This window comes from Mercurialis annua, linkage group LG4, assembly GCF_937616625.2.
Source record: "Mercurialis annua linkage group LG4, ddMerAnnu1.2, whole genome shotgun sequence".
Lineage (NCBI taxonomy): Eukaryota > Viridiplantae > Streptophyta > Magnoliopsida > Malpighiales > Euphorbiaceae > Mercurialis > Mercurialis annua.
In genome coordinates, this window is record NC_065573.1 from 38,981,319 (window position 1) to 38,999,847 (window position 18,529).

General features: G+C 27.9%; 2 protein-coding genes across 3 annotated transcripts; both read right to left on the reverse strand.

The window, feature by feature from the left end:
* Positions 1–4,208: 4,208 nt before the first annotated feature.
* Positions 4,209–9,010, reverse strand: LOC130014446 (uncharacterized). Its single transcript, XM_050370283.2, has 7 exons — positions 8,805–9,010; positions 8,610–8,705; positions 8,314–8,517; positions 7,173–7,325; positions 6,226–6,279; positions 5,602–5,745; positions 4,209–4,812 (listed from the first exon to the last, which is right to left on the reverse strand). Exons 1-7 carry the CDS (start codon positions 8,925–8,927, stop codon positions 4,402–4,404), a joined length of 1,185 nt encoding a protein of 394 aa, XP_050226240.1. The 5' UTR covers positions 8,928–9,010; the 3' UTR covers positions 4,209–4,401.
* A 1,185-nt stretch (positions 9,011–10,195) lies between these two features.
* On the reverse strand, positions 10,196–15,887 carry LOC126676144 (uncharacterized). 2 transcript variants are annotated; one of them, XM_056105583.1, is made up of 8 exons: positions 15,837–15,887; positions 15,575–15,716; positions 15,380–15,475; positions 15,083–15,286; positions 13,336–13,488; positions 12,378–12,431; positions 11,765–11,908; positions 10,196–10,787 (listed from the first exon to the last, which is right to left on the reverse strand). In XM_056105583.1, the coding sequence occupies exons 2-8, from the start codon at positions 15,695–15,697 to the stop codon at positions 10,377–10,379; spliced, it is 1,185 nt and encodes a 394-aa protein (XP_055961558.1). In that variant the 5' UTR covers positions 15,698–15,716; positions 15,837–15,887; the 3' UTR covers positions 10,196–10,376. The 2 variants fall into 2 exon arrangements, with proteins under 2 accessions (XP_055961558.1, XP_050226242.2); XM_050370285.2 differs by lacking the exon at positions 15,837–15,887 and having other exon boundaries at positions 15,575–15,796.
* Between the last annotated feature and the right edge of the window lie 2,642 nt (positions 15,888–18,529).

The window sequence follows — 18,529 nt, forward strand, 5'->3', positions numbered from 1 at the left end:
TTCTCGGGTATCCTTGAGGTAATTTTTACATTTTTTTCGGTTTTTTCGGGTTTTTACGTTTTTTTATTATTTTTTGCCTGTTTAAACCTGCCGGACGCCCCTCGATTGCGTTTGGCATATAATGAAACGTCTTTCAGCTATAATGAAACATTCTCCTGGGACGTTTCATCCGGCAGGCGGCCGAAGACGTCGTCGCCGTCTGTAATTTGTTTTTTTATATTTTTTTTAAATTAATCATTAAATTAATTTTGTTGTACTGATATTTTGTTTTTATGTTTATTTTACAGGTTCAATTTGAAGCTTTTAGCAATGATATTGTCGATTATAGTGCACGTTTTCAGGCCGGAACAATGTTTGAAAGCGACGATGAAGCAATTCAGTAGGCGAAACGAGTTGACATTCGTATTGAGTTGCTAGAACTATGCTGAAGTCTCGGTTACCCTCAAGCATTGGTTTCTTGTAGGTTATGTGATTGTATGTTTCTATAAGACTAGCTACAGATTTTGGTACTACATTACCTATATTCTAGCGCCGCTTGCGATTCATGAAAATGGATCGTGACAAAAATAAAACCTCCGAGGAAAATAAAGAAATCGAAGATCAACTGACTCGCTCAAAATCATAACCCTGAAAAAATTGGGAAAACAACGGAGTCAAATATATTGAGATAAGTTCATACCATTATTTACGTTTATTAAGTGGAAAACTTTTAAACAAGTAAAAGCATTTTATATAAGCATTACGATTAATAGTTAGAACCTTAATCCATAATATTCTAAAAAATATACTTTAATCCAATAGGCCTGGTCCCGAGAGCTGAGCTACACCGAGTTACCACCGACCACACTTAATCCATATCTAGAGTCTCGATAGATGAGCTTCACCGAGTTACTCTACCGGGTTCCGAAAGCTATGCTCACACCGAGTTATCTCAATCCACAATATACTTTACCCCGATCAATACTGGTGCGCACGCAGTCCTAATGATGCCCACTAGGTAGCATGTTCCAACTAAATGAGCATTATTAGGATTGCGTGCGCACCGATAATGATCTGGGAAAGGTATGTTGTGAATTGGGTAACTCGATGTGAGCATAGCTCTCGGGATCCAGTAGAGTAATTCGGGATTTTGGTTATGGATTAAGTGCGGTCGGTGCTAACTCGGTGTAGCTTAGTTTTCGGGATTATGCCTTTTGGATTTAAGTATATATTTTCGAATATTGTGGTTTAGGGTTCCAACTATTAATCGTGATGCTTATATTAAATATTTTTAATGATTTTAAAGGTTTTCCACTTAATAAATGTAAATAATGGTACGAACTCATCTCATCGTATATCTGACCCCGTTGTTTTCCCAATTTTCCAGGTTTATGATTTTGAGTGAGTCAGCTGATTCCCAATTCTTATTCCTCGGAGGTTTATTTTATTTAATAAAGTTATCAAATTATTTTATTCTTATACTGCAGCAGTAAACTAGAAGTCTTGTTTATTTCTAGTTTGTTGTCGGATTGCTCCGATTGGATTATATTTGCTTTGACATGTTATGTTATTAACTATGATTTATATTTATGCCATGTTGGAGACTCGGAGTTGTCTAAGAACTTTTTATATTATATTGAATATTATGAACTGCTAGAACTAAGCTTAAGTCTCGGTTGCCCTCGAGCACTGGTTTTCTTGCAGGTATATTGTATTTATATTATCTATAAGGCTAGTTACAGGTTTTGGTACTACATTACCCATACCCTAGCGCCGGTCACGAATCATGAAATTGAGTCGTGACACCTTGACTGGTCGAGGACTGTTTAAACAGTCCGCATATCTGCTGCACTCTGCTCGTTGTGAGCAGAGTTCATCTGCTCCATTATGCTCACACGAGCAAAGTTGGTTCTAATCCTTTTGAGAAGAACCGAGCTCCTCAGTTCACCTTGATATTCATACCACGACACACAATCAAATCCCTAAAACATCTAACCACAACAACTCTCAATTTCACCTAATAACATCAACAAAAACTGAAATTTCCAGCAATTGATATAACAGAAAATTCATCACTTAAACTCATCAAAAACCTAACTAATTCTTAATCAAATTCTGAAATTTAGGTTATACTTTGTGCGTATGGATGTTAGCTTCCTAACCGAGCTTGGTTTGGTGAAATCGATGGCCTGATGTGAAGATATTGATGCCGCCGTGGAGTACGTTATTGGTTGCTAAAGAAGAGATGAAGTCTTCGGCCAAAAGAAGAAGTTTGGAGTTCTCTTTGATTTTCATCTCTGATCTCAATTTTTTTTAGAGTAGTTGAGGAGATGGGGGATATGTGTCCTTATTTGATTAATTTTGTAGGAAAAAAGGGCATATAAATGCTTAAATATAACACCCCTTAAAACTTAATCCTTCAACTTTTAACTCTTTCAATTTAATAAGAAACCATTTTTCATAATTAAATGGAACCTTGACGATTTTTATTTATAGATAAATAATGGACTTTTCCGCATTATTTATTTATTTGGGTCCAATTATTTATTTATGTCATTTTTTATAACTAAAATTCCGCTTAATAAAAATATTTTTGTCCAATATCTATAGTTTTTATTCTTAGCTCTTTAATTTTATTTTACGAATTTTATCGTAAAATTTAGTAGATAAGGACTTACTATTTATTCTATTTTTATTTATTGAATTTTTTCTTAGTCCCGCTAAACTCCATTTTATCAAATAACAATTTTCCATTTAAATTATTATTTGCGATAATCCTAATAGGTACGCTTCAGTCTAAGTCCTTATTATCCAATTTTAATATGATATTTTCGTTCTTAATTTTTGTGACTATACCTCGTAATACTTTATTTTATACCTTTAAATTTTGAATTATTACATTGATGGATGTCTCCATTGCTGAATGCTACAAGCCTCTAATTCACAATCCATAGCTTTCCTTTAAACTCAATTCCATCATACATGATTCAAACAACAAAATTCCCAATTTAAGTCATGAACCCTAGAGTTTCAATCCATTAATTCACTAATTTAAACCATGGGAACTAAAAATTACTTACCTTAACTTGTTTCCCTTTTCATATATGATTGATTGCTTTCAAAATTAAAGAGTTTGGTGAAGAATCATGGAAATAGTGATGGTGATGGAAGCAAGGGGTTCGACAATTTTGCCCTAAGAATGAGGGAGATGGCCTTTTCTTTTTTCTCTTAAGAAAAAAAAAAGAAATAAATCAATTCGTTATGACTAATTATTTTGGCTAAATTGCCATTTTGACTTAAAACGGTTAATTTTTACTTAAACTTAAATTTTCAAATAATCGTCGGATTAACTTTCCAAATAATTTCATATACCTTTTTCTAATTAATTTTTTATTAATATTTCACGAACGTTGTCGTGAAACTTATTAGCTTATGACATATATCTTATTTTATATTAAGTCCCGCTAATAATTGCTCCGAAAATAATAATTTTAGTAAAAATTATTATTTCGTGATTCACTTGATAAATGTAGTCCAACTCTAATCCTTAACTCGATTTCACTTCCGACCTTCCGGTCCTTAATTTCATAATTTTCATGTGGCACGTCCTAATATCTTATTAGTATCTTAACTTACTTATCAGATTGTGGGGTATTACATTTTCTCTTTGGTAAGTGAATCCTACATGATTCCTCAAAATATTTTGTGTAACTGTTTGGACATTTTTCTTTCTATTTATGTTAGTTATTTTAAAAAAATATAAATAGAATAAAAAGGAATTGCAGGAATAAACTCAAATTTGAAAAGGGTAATTTGGTCAAAATAAAAATATTTGCGCTAACCTTAATAATTTATGCTCTGAAAATAACACTACCCTTAATATACAGAGAAAAATTAATAAAATACACTATTTTGTTTTTATTTTCAAGGTCGTGTCTTTTCTATTTTTTTCGCCAAAAGTAACTTAATTTTAATTTTTTCACTTTTTAATGATTTATGCTCTTTTTATAGATTTTATTCTGCTGTTTTTTTTACTTTTAGCGTGTTTATTCGTGTAATTATGATGTTTTTATAATGTATATATACTGCATATATAGTATTTTTATAATGTTTTAGTTTTCAAATTTAAAAAAATTACAACTAAATACTAAACTAACATGAATATTTATATTCTTTTATTTTTTTTAATCAATATATCAATATCTACAATATTATATTTTACAATTAAATTTATACTAATAAAATTAAACGGAATACTAATATAAATTACATATAAAAATTGATAATAACATATTCATATACATTAAGTTTCTATTGGAACATGGATGGGGATATCCATAGAATGGAGACTACACTTTCTATCGTTTTTTCATCCCCGTGAATAAAAAATGAATTTTTGTCATCCCATATCCATTGGAGTAATTAATGGGGATAATCATAAAATGGGGGAAGTTTCCCACCTTTGCCATCTTTGTCCGGGTTGGATCCTGATCCGCCAAAATAAAAAATGTTTCCCAAAAGGGTATCAAAACCTCCGTCCTCGACATGATAGACATCTAGATTTGAATATTTTTCAGTATTTGATGCATCCACAACTTTATGATCTTCATTTATAATCTCCATATTGAAGCCATATGCATCTTGCTCCTGGGATTTGAAGAGTCTGCTATTGCCGGCACCCATCGGCGGATTAGGCAAATTAGGAGGACTGAAAACTTCTCCTCCCCAGTCTACATAGCTAGCGCCTTCTTCTAAAAATTCGAATCTTTGTGGTGGCCAAAACCCAATAATGTTATCATTTACTCTAAGAAACCAATTTCCATTCATTTGATCCTGATATCATATGAAATTGATAGATATAATCATTGTAAAAATATTTTAAAATAGTTTAATTTTTTTGAAATATATTTTTCCAATTAAAAATTTAGTTTTGTACGCTTAATGTTTTCACCTTTTTCAAAATCGTTCACATGCAAGTTTATGTTTTATAATTGATTAAATTCCAATATAGATTTGAAAATTCAAGTCGATGTGCATAAATTTAATACATATACCGGGTTTGGATAAAAAAAACTGGACCTAAATCGGTTTCGAACTATGTTTCCATTTGCAGTTACAAAATTAAATTTGATTCGAACCCGATCAATTTAGTTGAATTCGATTCAAACACGTTCTAACTCGTCTATAAAATTGTGTAGTTATATTGATTACCTTGAAATGAGGGATAAAAATCTAAAGCAAATTGATTGTAGAGCAAATTATTCTGAAACCTTTTACGTATGTCATAATTTATATTTTGTTCTCTTTTATTCGAAAATTACATGATTTGGTCCCCCATTTTTATTTTTGTCAACGATCTAGTCCGTCCGTTCATTTGGTGTTAGTCAACTGAGTTAAAGGACTAAATAAAAAAAATTAAAAAAATGATGTGCTCCCTCAGTTTTGTTTTTATCTATAATTTTGTCCCTCAAATTTGAAATTAATTCACATATAAGTCTTTTAACTTGGTTGACTAACACTGAAAATAGACTTGTTGACAAAATAAAAAAAGAGGGACCAAATTATTTATTTTCAAGTATAATAAATATGAGGGGGTTTAAAGTAAATTGATCTTGATTGTACCTTGTAGATGAATAAATACGTTGCATATTGTTCTCCGCTGCTGCCCCGAGTAGAAGTTGGCATGAGAACTGCGTCCACGGGAAAATCCTCCCTAACAGATATTATTCCAAGACAATGTGTATTGTAACAGTGTGAATTTCCTCCCTATAACAACGAAGTATTAATTATATAAATTTTGATGCTATAATGAGTTCATATTTAAAAAAATTCAGTTCAAACTCTTAAGTTTATCGGTAAATAAAAATATTACGATAATTAATTTCCATCCTTCTATAATTGATATCGATTATATCGAGTTAAAAAGATTAATGATGCAATTGATAAAATATAAATTATGATACAATAATTCAAATTCTGATAAAATTGAATCATATTTTGTTGCCAATTTCTTCTCTAACAATAAATTAGTTTGCCATAAAAATAAATTGATAATAACATTTTATTTCAAGTTATTAATATTTCAAATTAATGGTTGTATACAATTGACACTAATTGCAAATACTTGATGTTTTAACAAATTGATGTAAGTCTTTATTCAAATACAATTGACAATTAAAATTATTTTTAAGTATATTAATTTAATTATGCCACCTCAAACAGAGAAGCGAAAAAAATAATACTTACATTAGTAAATACGTAAAGATGACTTAAAAGATCTCCATAAAGATTGAGATTCACCTGGAGCAGACATAAATCCACAATCATATATAATTAATATCTTAACTTTATTGCAAAATAAATCACAAAATTTAGCATATTTTGTAATTATATTTTAATTCTTAATAATATTAGACACAGACTATCAATTTTCTGCAATTTAAAACACCGAACAATAAAAATAATAATTATGTGAATAATGGAATAGTGTATATTTTGATGTTCGCGTCAATATTTATTTATCCAAAAATAATTGGTATTTCAAATTATAGATTAATAATAGTTGTTTGCAGTGTTTTAATAACCGAATCGGACCGGGCAGTCGAACCGATTAAACCGGAAACCATCCAACGGTCCGGTCTAAAACTCCTAAACACGATTTTTGGGTTGAACCGGATTGAACTGGGTTATACCGATTTGAACCGGATCAAACCTGTAAAAAACCTGCTACTAGACCGGAGGTTGAATTGATAAAAAATCGGTAAACCATAATTTTTTTAAAAATTCATATCATAATGATTAGGGTTAATGTCATAAAAAACATGAACTTTACACGTTTTCTCATTTTAATCACGTAGTTTAAATTTTCTCATTTTCAGGCACGCACTACTACTTTTTCTCAAATTCATACACGATGCTGAGGTGTCACGGCTCCATTGGTATAATTCGATGAGGTGGAGGTCATTTTACACTAATGGATGAGTGCCACCTCAGCACCGTGCATGAATTTAAGAAAAAGTGGTAGTTCGTGCATGAAATTGAGAAAATTTAAACTACGTGATTAAAATGAGAAAACGCGTAAAGTTCGTGATTTTTTTTGACATTAACCCTAATTATTAAGCAGGCTAAAGTCTATAGTTTAATGTAGATTTAATACAAAAATATTATTAATTTAAATATATTAGGATGATTACCATCCAGCCAACTTCTATACTATCTGGTCCATTTGCAAGTTTGAGGCGAGCAGCACTATATTGAGAACCTTCAACCTGAGGGTTATACAAACTGACTCCCATCCCAGCTCCATAGTACCGTCGACCGGGTTCTTTTGTCCGAATAATTGCATACTATTATAAGCATTAATTGCAAATTTTTAATACCACACGAATTTTAAATCGATTATAAAAAATAATCCAACATATTATATAAAATGGTTAAATATAAAAAATATAATAAGAAGTGGACTACTAGCTGCCTTTAAACGCAATCAAGTCTAATTATATCCACTTGTATACCTCTGCCTTGGACCGAGTTTGAATAAATATTGTTTGCCTCAAACTCATCTCGAATCTAAACCCATAATAAGTCTATTTTTATAGACGGGTTTGAACTTCTATAATTGTTTAAATTTTAGCGTATATCTGATAAAATCCAATCCAAAGCCATATAAATATAATGGGCTAGCTTGGATTAAGTATTTATATATGAAGTTTTAACGTTCGAAAACAGTTATAAGTTTACATTTAAAATAACAATTTGGATGCAACCCGATTCCTCTCAATTCCGACCCATTATTATGTCTAGGGAGAGGCAGATCTTTTTGAGGACATGGGAGGGTCACGGTCCCTTCAATTTTTCTTTTTAAATTACTAAATACTAGTTTGATCTCTTCAAAAAATAAAATAAAATACTAATTATTAATTTGGTGTCCTCAAAAAGCGTTTGTATATGTATTATATTTTTTAATTTTTATTGATGTTTAAATTATTTTTTAAAAAAAATTAATTCTATGTATTTTAATTTTGGTCCCCTAAATTTATTTTTATGTTAGATTACTCTATAAGTGGAGAAAAAAATCATAAAATCTAAAAAAAAAATCTATCAATATTTTTTTATCATTATCAAATGATCTTATCATTTGTATTTAAAATCTAAACTGATTTATCACAAAATAATTAAATTTTTTTCAAGATCAATCTTTTATTTTTTTATTAATTGTTTGAATATAATTGACATAAAATATAAAATTATTGGACAAAAATGAGACAATTATATATCAATAGTATGTTTATTATTTTTATTTTGCCTAAATTTTTTATTATTAAATGGACTTACATGGGCACCAGGATTGGGACGATCTTGAAAACCTACTTTTATATCAGAAACTCCACTATTCGGAAATTTGTTATTGATGAATTTATTATTGGCCACTTCCCTAATTGGAACGGTACCATTTGGACATCCTTCACCGTTCAGCCACATGCTCTTTAAATTGGTTCCATTTTTTTTATTACTATGTTTCTCAACATATTGTTTTATCTGCAATATCAAATTACAAAAATTTAATAATTATGTGAAAATAAATAAATAAATAAAAACTAATGCAATGATTAGGTCAAAATGTGACGAACCTCATCAAAGTGAACAGTATGGTTCTTCAAAGAAGGATGATAAAAAGCAGGTTGCTTGTGAAATTCTATGCAATTATACACATGGCCGTTCGTCGTCTTTTATCGATTGAATATCACAAAAAATCATTATACTGAAACAAAAAAGTTTAAATAAAAAATATAACGTAAAAATATAACTTCAATAATTTTTCATACTTTAATAGTTTTAACTGGCGTATTATTTTGTTTTTCCGAGGGTGTACTTTTTCCTTCGGCTCCATGGTGTATCGACCATAAACACCATATGAAAAGAACTAATAAAGCTGTTCGTAAAGCCATGATTGCTATAAATCAAAATCTGTCAATGTAATTTATCAATGTTGCAATAAAAATATATGTAATTAATATATCAGATGCAAATGAAAAATAGATATATTTATTGTTAAAAATAGCAATAAAAAGGAAGGATGAAACTCACGTAAGTCAACCAATTATAGGATGAGCAAATGAAGGATTGAATTATGTGTTTATATGGATGAGAAAGCAACGACAATTTTGGAATAAGATGCTATATTTATAGATTTAATAAAAACTAGCAAATGTAGTAATTCCAATTTTGACTTATCGGAAATAAATAAATTTTTTTACATGACAATTGATGTAGTCAACTAATTATAGGATCAAAAAAGTTGGATATTATTCTGCCATTAATAGTCTATTTGTGTTTTTTCAAAAAAAAAAAATATAGTCTATTTGTTTATTTGTGTGTAAATTAACAGTAATTAATATATATATATATAATCTCCTATTTTAATTTATCTTTCTTAATCCATATGACGTAATATTAAAAAAGTGGATGAATTACATATTAATTTTTGAGATATATATATTTGAAGAAAAATTGGACGAACAAAATATTGTCACGCTAAGATAGTTTTTTTAGATAAATGGTGATTATATTAGCTCTACCACAAGATGTGATAGGCAATAAAAAAATCGAGCACTAGAGTCTTGTGAAGCAATCTAGGCATCGGAATACATCGTTACCACTAAATAAAAAATGCGGGTGGTGATATCTATAATGAAACGCTAAGATAGTTATAAGTTGGTGCTTTTTTCAGATGAAAATTTATTAAAGATAGAGCAATTTTTTTTTGTATTTTAACTAAATTATTTTTTTCCAGATATAAATTTATCTCTTCTATTTTTTTCTTCTAAAAAATCCCAATTAACTTGAACAAAAAGTTGAAATCTAAAACAACTCATTCAACAATAATGATTCTTTTTTTTTTAATACAAATCTATTATATTACTATAATTTTTGAAGAATTAGTTTTGAAATTAAATCTACTTAATTTTTACTTTTGAATTTGTATTTTCACGAAGTTTTATCAAAAATTTGTTCTACTACTATTTCACAAAGTTTTATCATAAATATTCATGTTAGTTTAGTATATATAGTATTTTTATTGTGTTTTAGTTTTCAAATTTTAAAAAATTACAACTAAATACTAATCTAACATGAATATTTATATTCTTTTAATTTTTTAATCACTATATAAATATCTACAATATTATATTTTACAATTAAATTTATACTAATAAAATTAAACCGAATACTACTATAAATTATATATAAAAAATTGGTAATAGCACATTCTCATATACATTAAGTTCCTATTGGAACATGGATGGGGATATCCATAAAATGGAGACTACACTTCCTATCCTTTTTTCATCCCCGTGAATAAAAAATGAATTTTTCTCATCCCATATCCATTGGAGTAATTAATGGGGATAATCATAAAATGGGGGAAGTTTGCCCCCCTCGCCATCCTTGTCCGGGTTGGATCCTGATCCGCCAAAATAAAACTTTTTTCTCCAAATGGGATCAAAACCTCCGTCCTCGACATGATAGACATCTAAATTTGAATATTTTTCAATATTTGATGCATCCACAACTTTATGATCTTCATTTATAACCTCTACTTGGAAGCCAAATGCATCTTGATCGTAGGATTTGAAGAGTCTACTATTGCCGGCACCCATCGGCGGATTAGGCAAATTAGGAGGACTGAACACTTCTCCTCCCCAGTCTACATAGTTAGCGCTTTCTCCTAAAAATTCAAATCTTTGTGGTGGCCAAAACCCAATAATCTTATCATTTACTCTAAGAAACCAATTTCCATTCATTTGATCCTGATATCATATGAAAATATTATTGATAGACATAATCATTGTAAAAATATTTTAAAATAGATTAAATTTTTTTGAAATATATTTTTCCAATTAAAAATATAATTTTGTACGCTCAATGTTTTCACCTTTTTATAAAATCGTTCACCTTGTATGATATCTATCAGAAATATATAATTGATGTGATGCATCTTTTATAAACAAACATAAAAGCATACAAAGTGAAAACATTATTGTTTTTGAAAATGTATCAATATTAAAAAAACTATGTATTTTTTATATTAAATTCATAATCTAGTCTGAATTCGTATTAAGTTTATTAGCTACATGCAAGTTTATATTTTATAATTGATTAAGTTCCAATATAGATTTGAAAAAATTCAAGTCGATTTGCATAAATTTAATACATATACCGGGTTTGGATAAAAACTGGACCTAAATCGGTTTCGAACTATGTTTCCATTTGCAGTTAACAAAATTAAATTCTATTCGAACCTGATCAATTTAGTTGAATTCGATTCAAACATGTTCTAACTCGTCCATAAAAAGGTGCAGTTATATATATTACCTTGAAATAGGGATAAAAATCTAAAGCAAATTGATTGTAGAGCAAATTATTCTGAAACTCCTTACGTATGTTATGATTCATATTTTGTTCTCTTTTATTTGAAAATTAAATGATTTGGTCCCCATTTTTATTTTTGTCAACGATTTAGTCCGTCCGTCCATTTTTGGTGTTACTCAACCAGAATTAAAAAAAAATGACGTGCTCCCTCACTTTTGTTTTCGTCTATAATTTTGTTTCTCAAATTTGAAATTAATTCACCCCTAAGTCTTTTAACTTGGTTGACACTGAAAATAGACTTGCTGACAAAATAAAAAAAGAGGGATCAAATTATTTTGATTTTCAAATAAAAGGTAACAAAGTATGAATTATAACAAATATGAAGGGGTTTAAAGTAAAATGATCTTGATTGTACCTTGTAGATGAATAAATACGTTGGATATTGTTCTCCGCTGCTGCCCCGAGTAGAAGTTGGCATGAGAACTGCGTCCACAGGAAAATCCTCCCTAACAGATATTATTCCAAGACAATGTGTATTGTAACAATGTGAATTTCCTCCCTATAACAACGAAGTATTAATTATATAAATTTTGATGCTATAATGAGTTCATATTTAAAAAATTCAGTTCAAACTCTTAAGTTTATCGGTAAATAAAAATATTACGATAATTAATTTCCATCCTTCTATAATTGATATCGATTATATCGAGTTAAAAAGATTAATGATGCAATTGATAAAATATAAATTATGATACAATAATTAAAATTCTGATAAAATTGAATCATATTTTGTTGCTAATTTCTTCTCTAACAATAAATTAGTTTGTCATAAAAATAAATTGATAATAACAAGTTATTAATATTTCAAATTAATGGTTGTATATAATTGACACTAATTGCAAAAACTTGATGTTTTAACAAATTGATGTAAGTCTTTATTCAAATACAATTGACAATTAAAATTATTTTTAAGTATATTAATTTAATTATCCCACCTCAAACAGAGAAGCGAAAAAAGTAATACTTACATTAGTAAATATGTAAAGATGACTTAAAAGATCTCCATAAAGATTGAGATTCACCTGGAGCAGACATAAATCCACAATCATATACAATTAATATCTTAAAAAATTAATTTATTGCAAAATAAATTACAACATTTAGCATATTTTGTAATTATATTTTAATTCTTAATAATATTAGACACAGACTATCAATTTTCTGCAATTTAAAATACCGAACAATAAAAATAATAATTATGTGAATAATGGAATAGTGTATATTTTGATGTTCACGTCAATATTTATTTATCCAAAAAATAATTGGTATTTCAAATTATAGATTAATAATAGTTGTTTGCAGTGTTTTAATAACTGAATTGGACCGGCCAGTCAAACCGGTTAAACCGGAAACCGACCAATGGTCTAGTCTAAAACTTCAAAACAATATTTTTTGGTTGAACCAGATTGAACTGGGTTATACCGATTTGAACCGGATCAAACCTGTAAAAAACCTACTACTAGACCGGAGGTTGAATCGATAAAAATCGGTGAACCAAAATTTTTTTTAAAAAATTCATATCATAATGATTAGGGTTAATGTCATAAAAAAAACATGAACTTTACACGTTTTCTCATTTTAATCACGCAGTTTAAATTTTCTCATTTTCATGCACGAACTACTACTTTTTCTCAAATTCATACACGATGCTGAGGTGTCACGGCTCCATTGGTGTAATTCGATGAGGTGGAGGTCATTTTACACTAATGGATGAGTGCCACCTCAGCACCGTGCATGAATTTAAGAAAAAGTGGCAGTTCGTGCATGAAATTGAGAAAATTTAAACTACGTGATTAAAATGAGAAAACGCGTAAAGTTCGTGATTTTTTTTGACATTCACCCTAATTATTAAGCAGGCTAAAGTCTATAGTTTAATGTAGATTTAATACAAAAATATTATTAATTTAAATATATTAGGATGATTACCATCCAGCCAACTTCTATACTATCTGGTCCATTTGCAAGTTTGAGGCGAGCAGCACTATATTGAGAACCTTCAACCTGAGGGTTATACAAACTGACTCCCATCCCAGCTCCATAGTACCGTCGACCGGGTTCTTTTGTCCGAATAATTGCATACTATTATAAGCATTAATTGCAAATTTTTAATACCACACGAATTTTAAATCGATTATAAAAAATAATCAACATATTATATAAAATGGTTAAATATAAAAAATATAATAAGAAGTGGACTACTAGCTGCCTTTAAACGCAATCAAGTCTAATTATATCCACTTGTATACCTCTGCCTTGGACCGAGTTTGAATAAATATTGTTTGCCTCAAACTCATCCCGAATCTAAATCCATAGGGTTTGAATTTCTATAATTGTTTAAATTTTAGCGTAGATCTGATAATATCAAATCCAAAGCCATATAAATATAATGGGCTAGCCTGGTTTAAGTATTTATATATGAAGTTTTAACGTCCGAAAACAGTTATAAGCTTACATTTAAAATAGCAATTTGGATGCAACCCGATTCCTCTCAATTCTGACCCATTATTATGTCTAGGGAGAGGCAGATCTTTTTGAGGACATGGGAGGGTCATGGTCCCTTCAAAAAATTTAAAATTACTAAATACTAGTTTTATATCTTCAAAAGATAAAATAAAATACTAATTATTAATTTGGTGTCTTCAAAAAACGTTTGTATATGTATTATATTTTTTAATTTTTATTGATGTTTAAATTATTTTAAAAAAAAATTAATTCTATGTATTTTAATTTTGGTCCCCTAAATTTATTTTTATGTTAGATTAGTCTATAAGTGGAGAAAAAAAAATCATAAAATCTAAAAAAGAAATTTATCAATATTTTTTTTATCATTATCAAATGATTTTATGATTTGTATTTAAAATCTAAACTTATTTATCACAAAATAATTAAAAAAAATTCAAGATCAATCTTTTATTTTTTTATTAATTGTTTGAATATAATTGACATAAAATAAAAAATTATTGGACGAAACTGAGGGGGTGTTTGGTTCAGTTTTTTGGTGGAGCTTTTGGCTTTTGCTTTTCAAAAAGCTCCACCAAAGTGTTTGGTGAGAAATTTTTCAGAGCTTTTTGGAGCTTTTTGAACCTCCAACAGCTGCTGTTTGAAAAGCTCCATTTTGGAGCTTTTTGCCAACAGCTGATAGCTGTTTCATTATTTAGACAAAATTACCCTTACTAGAATATATCCTTTTTTTATATATAAAATTATTTAAATTATTTTTAAATACTCTAATCATTTATAAAGTATATAAAATTATTTTATTTATATTAAAATAAATATAATTTAATAATTTTTTGAAAAATTTATTACAGATTTATAAAAAAAATATCTAAATAAGTTTAAACTAAATATTGCTTCTTATAAAAAAATAATTATTAATACTTTTATTAAATAATATATGATATAATATATTCATAATTTAATATATACAAGCAAAAATTATGCCCTTTACGGTCATTTTATATATAAACAGCTACAGCTAATTAAATCTCACCAAACACTAATGGTCTATCAGCTATCAGCTACCAGCCAACAGCTAACAGCTATCAGCAACAGCTAACAGCCACCAGCTATAAGAAACAGCTGAACCAAACAGGCCCTGAGACAATTATATATCAATATTATGTTTATTATTTTTATTTTGCCTAAATTTTTTATTATTCAATGGACTTACATGGGCACCAGGATTGGGACGATCTTGAAAACCTACTTTTATATCAGAAACTCCACTACTCGGAAATTTGTTATTGATGAATTTATTATTGGCCACTTCCCTAATTGGAACGGTACCGTTTGGGCATCCTTCACCGTTCAGCCACATGCTCTTTAAATTGGTTCCATTTTTTTTAATACTATGTTTCTCAACATATTGTTTTATCTGCAATGTCAAATTACAAAAATTTAATAATTATGTGAAAATAAATAAATAAATAAAAATTAATGCAATAATTAGGTCAAAAATGTGACGAACCTCATCAAAGTGAACAGTATGGTTCTTCAAAGAAGGATGATAAAAAGCAGGTTGCTTGTGAAATTCTATGCAATTATACACATGGCCGTTCGTCGTCTTTTATCGATTGAATATCACAAAAAATCATTATACGGAAACAAAAAAGTTTAAATAAAAAATATAACGTAAAAATATAACTTCGATAATTTTTCATACTTGAATAGTTTTAACTGGCTTATTACTTTGTTTTTCCGAGGGTGTACTTTTTCCTTCGGCTCCATGGTGTATCGACCATAAACACCATATGAAAAGAACTAATAAAGCTGTTCGTAAAGCCATGATTGCTATAAATCAAAATCTGTCAAAGTAATTTATCAATGTTGCAATAAAAATATATGTAATTAATATATCAGATGCAAATGAAAAATAGATACATTTATTGTTAAAAATAGCAATAAAAAGGAAGGATGAAACTCACGTAAGTCAACCAATTATAGGATGAGCAAATGAAGGATTGAATTACGTGTTTATATGGATGAGAAAGTAACGACAATTTTGGAACAAGATGCTATATTTATAGATTGAATAAAAACTAACAAATGTAGGCGAGATTTTTAGGTAGACTCAGTCTACCACGTCATCCGTGGACTAAGCCTATCATATAATGACACGTCATTAAAATGATGGCAATCTTGTAAATTCGTTTATTACTTATTTACACTTTTGAATAGTAATATTATAAGATTGTCATCATTTTAATAACGTGTCATTATATGATAGGCTTAGTCCACAGATGACGTGATGAACTGAGTCTACCTAAGAATTTCTCCAAATGTAGTAATTCCAATTTTAACTTATCGTAAATAAATAAATTTTTTACATGACAATTGATGTAGTCAACTAATTATAGGATCATAAAAGTTGGATATTATTCTGCCATTAATAGTCTATTTGTGTTTTCTCAAAAAAAAAAAGTCTATTTGTTTATTTGTGTATAAATTTCCTTTTTTTAATTTATATTTCTTAATTCATCTGACGTAATTTTAAAAAAGTGAATGAATTATAAATTAATTATTGAGATATATATTTTTGAAAAAAAATTGGGCGAAGGAAATATTACCATGCAAAGATGGTTGTAAGTTGGTGCTTTTTTTTAGAAGAAAAATTATTAAAGATAGAGCAAATTTTTTTATTTTGACTAATTTTTTTTTAAGATATGAATCTATCTCTTCTATTTTTTTCTTCTAAAAACCCCAATTAACTTGAAGAAAAAGTTGAAATCTAAAACAACACATTCAACAACTATGATTCTCTTTCTCTATTTTTAACACAAGTCTATTATATTATCATTTTTAAAGAATTAGTTTTAAAATTAAATCTACTTAATTTTTACTTTTGAATTTGTATTTTCACATAGAGTTTTATCAAAAAAATTTGTTCTCCTACTATTTGCTTTTTTTTCTCTATCTGATGATAGAAAAAAAAATCTAATTTAAAATCAAGTTTTTAATTATATTTTGAGCCCTGTTTTATATAGATTTAATTAACAATCCTAACAATTATAAAAATTTTACATTTCTAACATTTTTTTAGCACTTAGACATGTTTTTTTTTGAAATTAACACTTAGACATGTTATTGCTTCATAAGCTGATTTTTAGAACAAATTTCTTATTTAAATGATTAGAATGATAGTTTATTGTTTAATTAGGCAAATATCACTATATCAATGTAATATTGACTACTTTAGTGCATAATTAGATACATTTTTTTCTGTGTTTTTGGTAAGTGAATCTTACATAATTACTCAAAATATTTTGTTGAATTATTTAAAAAGATTTCTTTCTATTTGTGTTAGTTATTTTTTTTTTAAATAAATAGAATAAAAGAGAATGGAAAGCATAAACTCAAATTTGAGAAAGGGTAAGTTGGTCAAAATATTTTTTTTTCTTCTGACGTGGTCTTAATAATTTATGCTTCGAAAATAACGCTACTTTTTTTTTTATGAATGATGAATATAATAATAGCTCAGCCACAAAAAGTGGAAGGTAAAAATAAAAGTGATTGCTAAATACCGCCTCTAAATTACTAAATGTCGCTTTTTTTTTTACCAAAATACCCTTTTATCTTTTTCTAACTCTAAAACTTACATTCTAATTCTCTCAACTCATATTCAAACACGAATACACTTATATTATTTTTTATATTAATTTTTTTTATAAAAATAATACACTTATATTGATTTTTTTATCAAAAAATACACTTATATTATTTTTCTATAAATTTTTTATCAAAAAAATATACTTATATTATTTTTAAGTACATATAGATTATTTTTTATATTAATTTTTTTATTTAAAAAATACACTTATATTATTTTTGAGTACATATATATTATTATTTATATTAAAGTTGTATCAAAAAAATACACTTATATTATTTTAAGTATATATATTATTTTTTATATTATTTTGTTATAAAAAATATTTATTTATATTATTTTTAAATACATGTATATTAATTTTTATATTAATTTTTATCAAAAAATACACTTATATTATTTTTAATTACAAATTATATGCTATTTCTTATAATTTTTTTTAAAAAGATCAAAAAATATTTTTTTGAAAAATTCGCGTCTCACCATGCGAGAAGTCTCCTTAGGACGTCCACGCAATTTTTTTTATTTAAAAGGATAAAATGGTAAAAAAAAGGCGGTACTTAATAATTTAGATGCGGTATTTAGCAACACCCAAACAAAAACACTAGTTTGAAAAGAAAAAGTCTAGTGATTTAAATATATCATTACCATCATTAACTAAATCTCGGATTGTAATATCTGTAATGAATCACACTCTTACTTATACAAAAAAAAACCAAATCCGTATAATTTGTTGTCTCATTACGAAAAATTATCTTATTTCTCGCTTTTTGATTCTCCAAACACCGAAAAACCAAATAGTACCCCAAAGATTTCTCTGTCTTGAAAAAGTTAGAGACATTCATTGATAGTAGAAATTATCAATAACATCCGTAAAGGCCCAACCACAAATATTTAATTGCTGAAATAGAGCGTCCCAAAACGCCCGAGCTGTTGCACAATGAAGGATAAAATGCATGGCATATTCAACTTGTAAGCACAAAAAAAGCAGCATGTTGTTTCATTAATAAT

What these genes read in the sequence shown, in the direction of transcription:
- LOC130014446 (XM_050370283.2), bottom strand. Translation starts at nt 8,927, where the DNA reads ATGGCTTTACGAACAGCTTTATTAGTTCTTTTCATATGGTGTTTATGG. An exon ending in CGCCAGTTAAAACTATTAAA is followed by an intron (nt 8,706 to 8,804) that starts GTATGAAAAATT and finishes AATCGATAAAAG; the next exon opens with ACGACGAACGGCCATGTGTA. An exon ending in ATCTTTACGTATTTACTAAT is followed by an intron (nt 5,746 to 6,225) that starts GTAAGTATTATT and finishes TCGTTGTTATAG; the next exon opens with GGAGGAAATTCACACTGTTA.
- LOC126676144 (XM_056105583.1), bottom strand. Translation starts at nt 15,697, where the DNA reads ATGGCTTTACGAACAGCTTTATTAGTTCTTTTCATATGGTGTTTATGG. An exon ending in AGCCAGTTAAAACTATTCAA is followed by an intron (nt 15,476 to 15,574) that starts GTATGAAAAATT and finishes AATCGATAAAAG; the next exon opens with ACGACGAACGGCCATGTGTA. An exon ending in ATACTGTTCACTTTGATGAG is followed by an intron (nt 15,287 to 15,379) that starts GTTCGTCACATT and finishes TTGACATTGCAG; the next exon opens with ATAAAACAATATGTTGAGAA.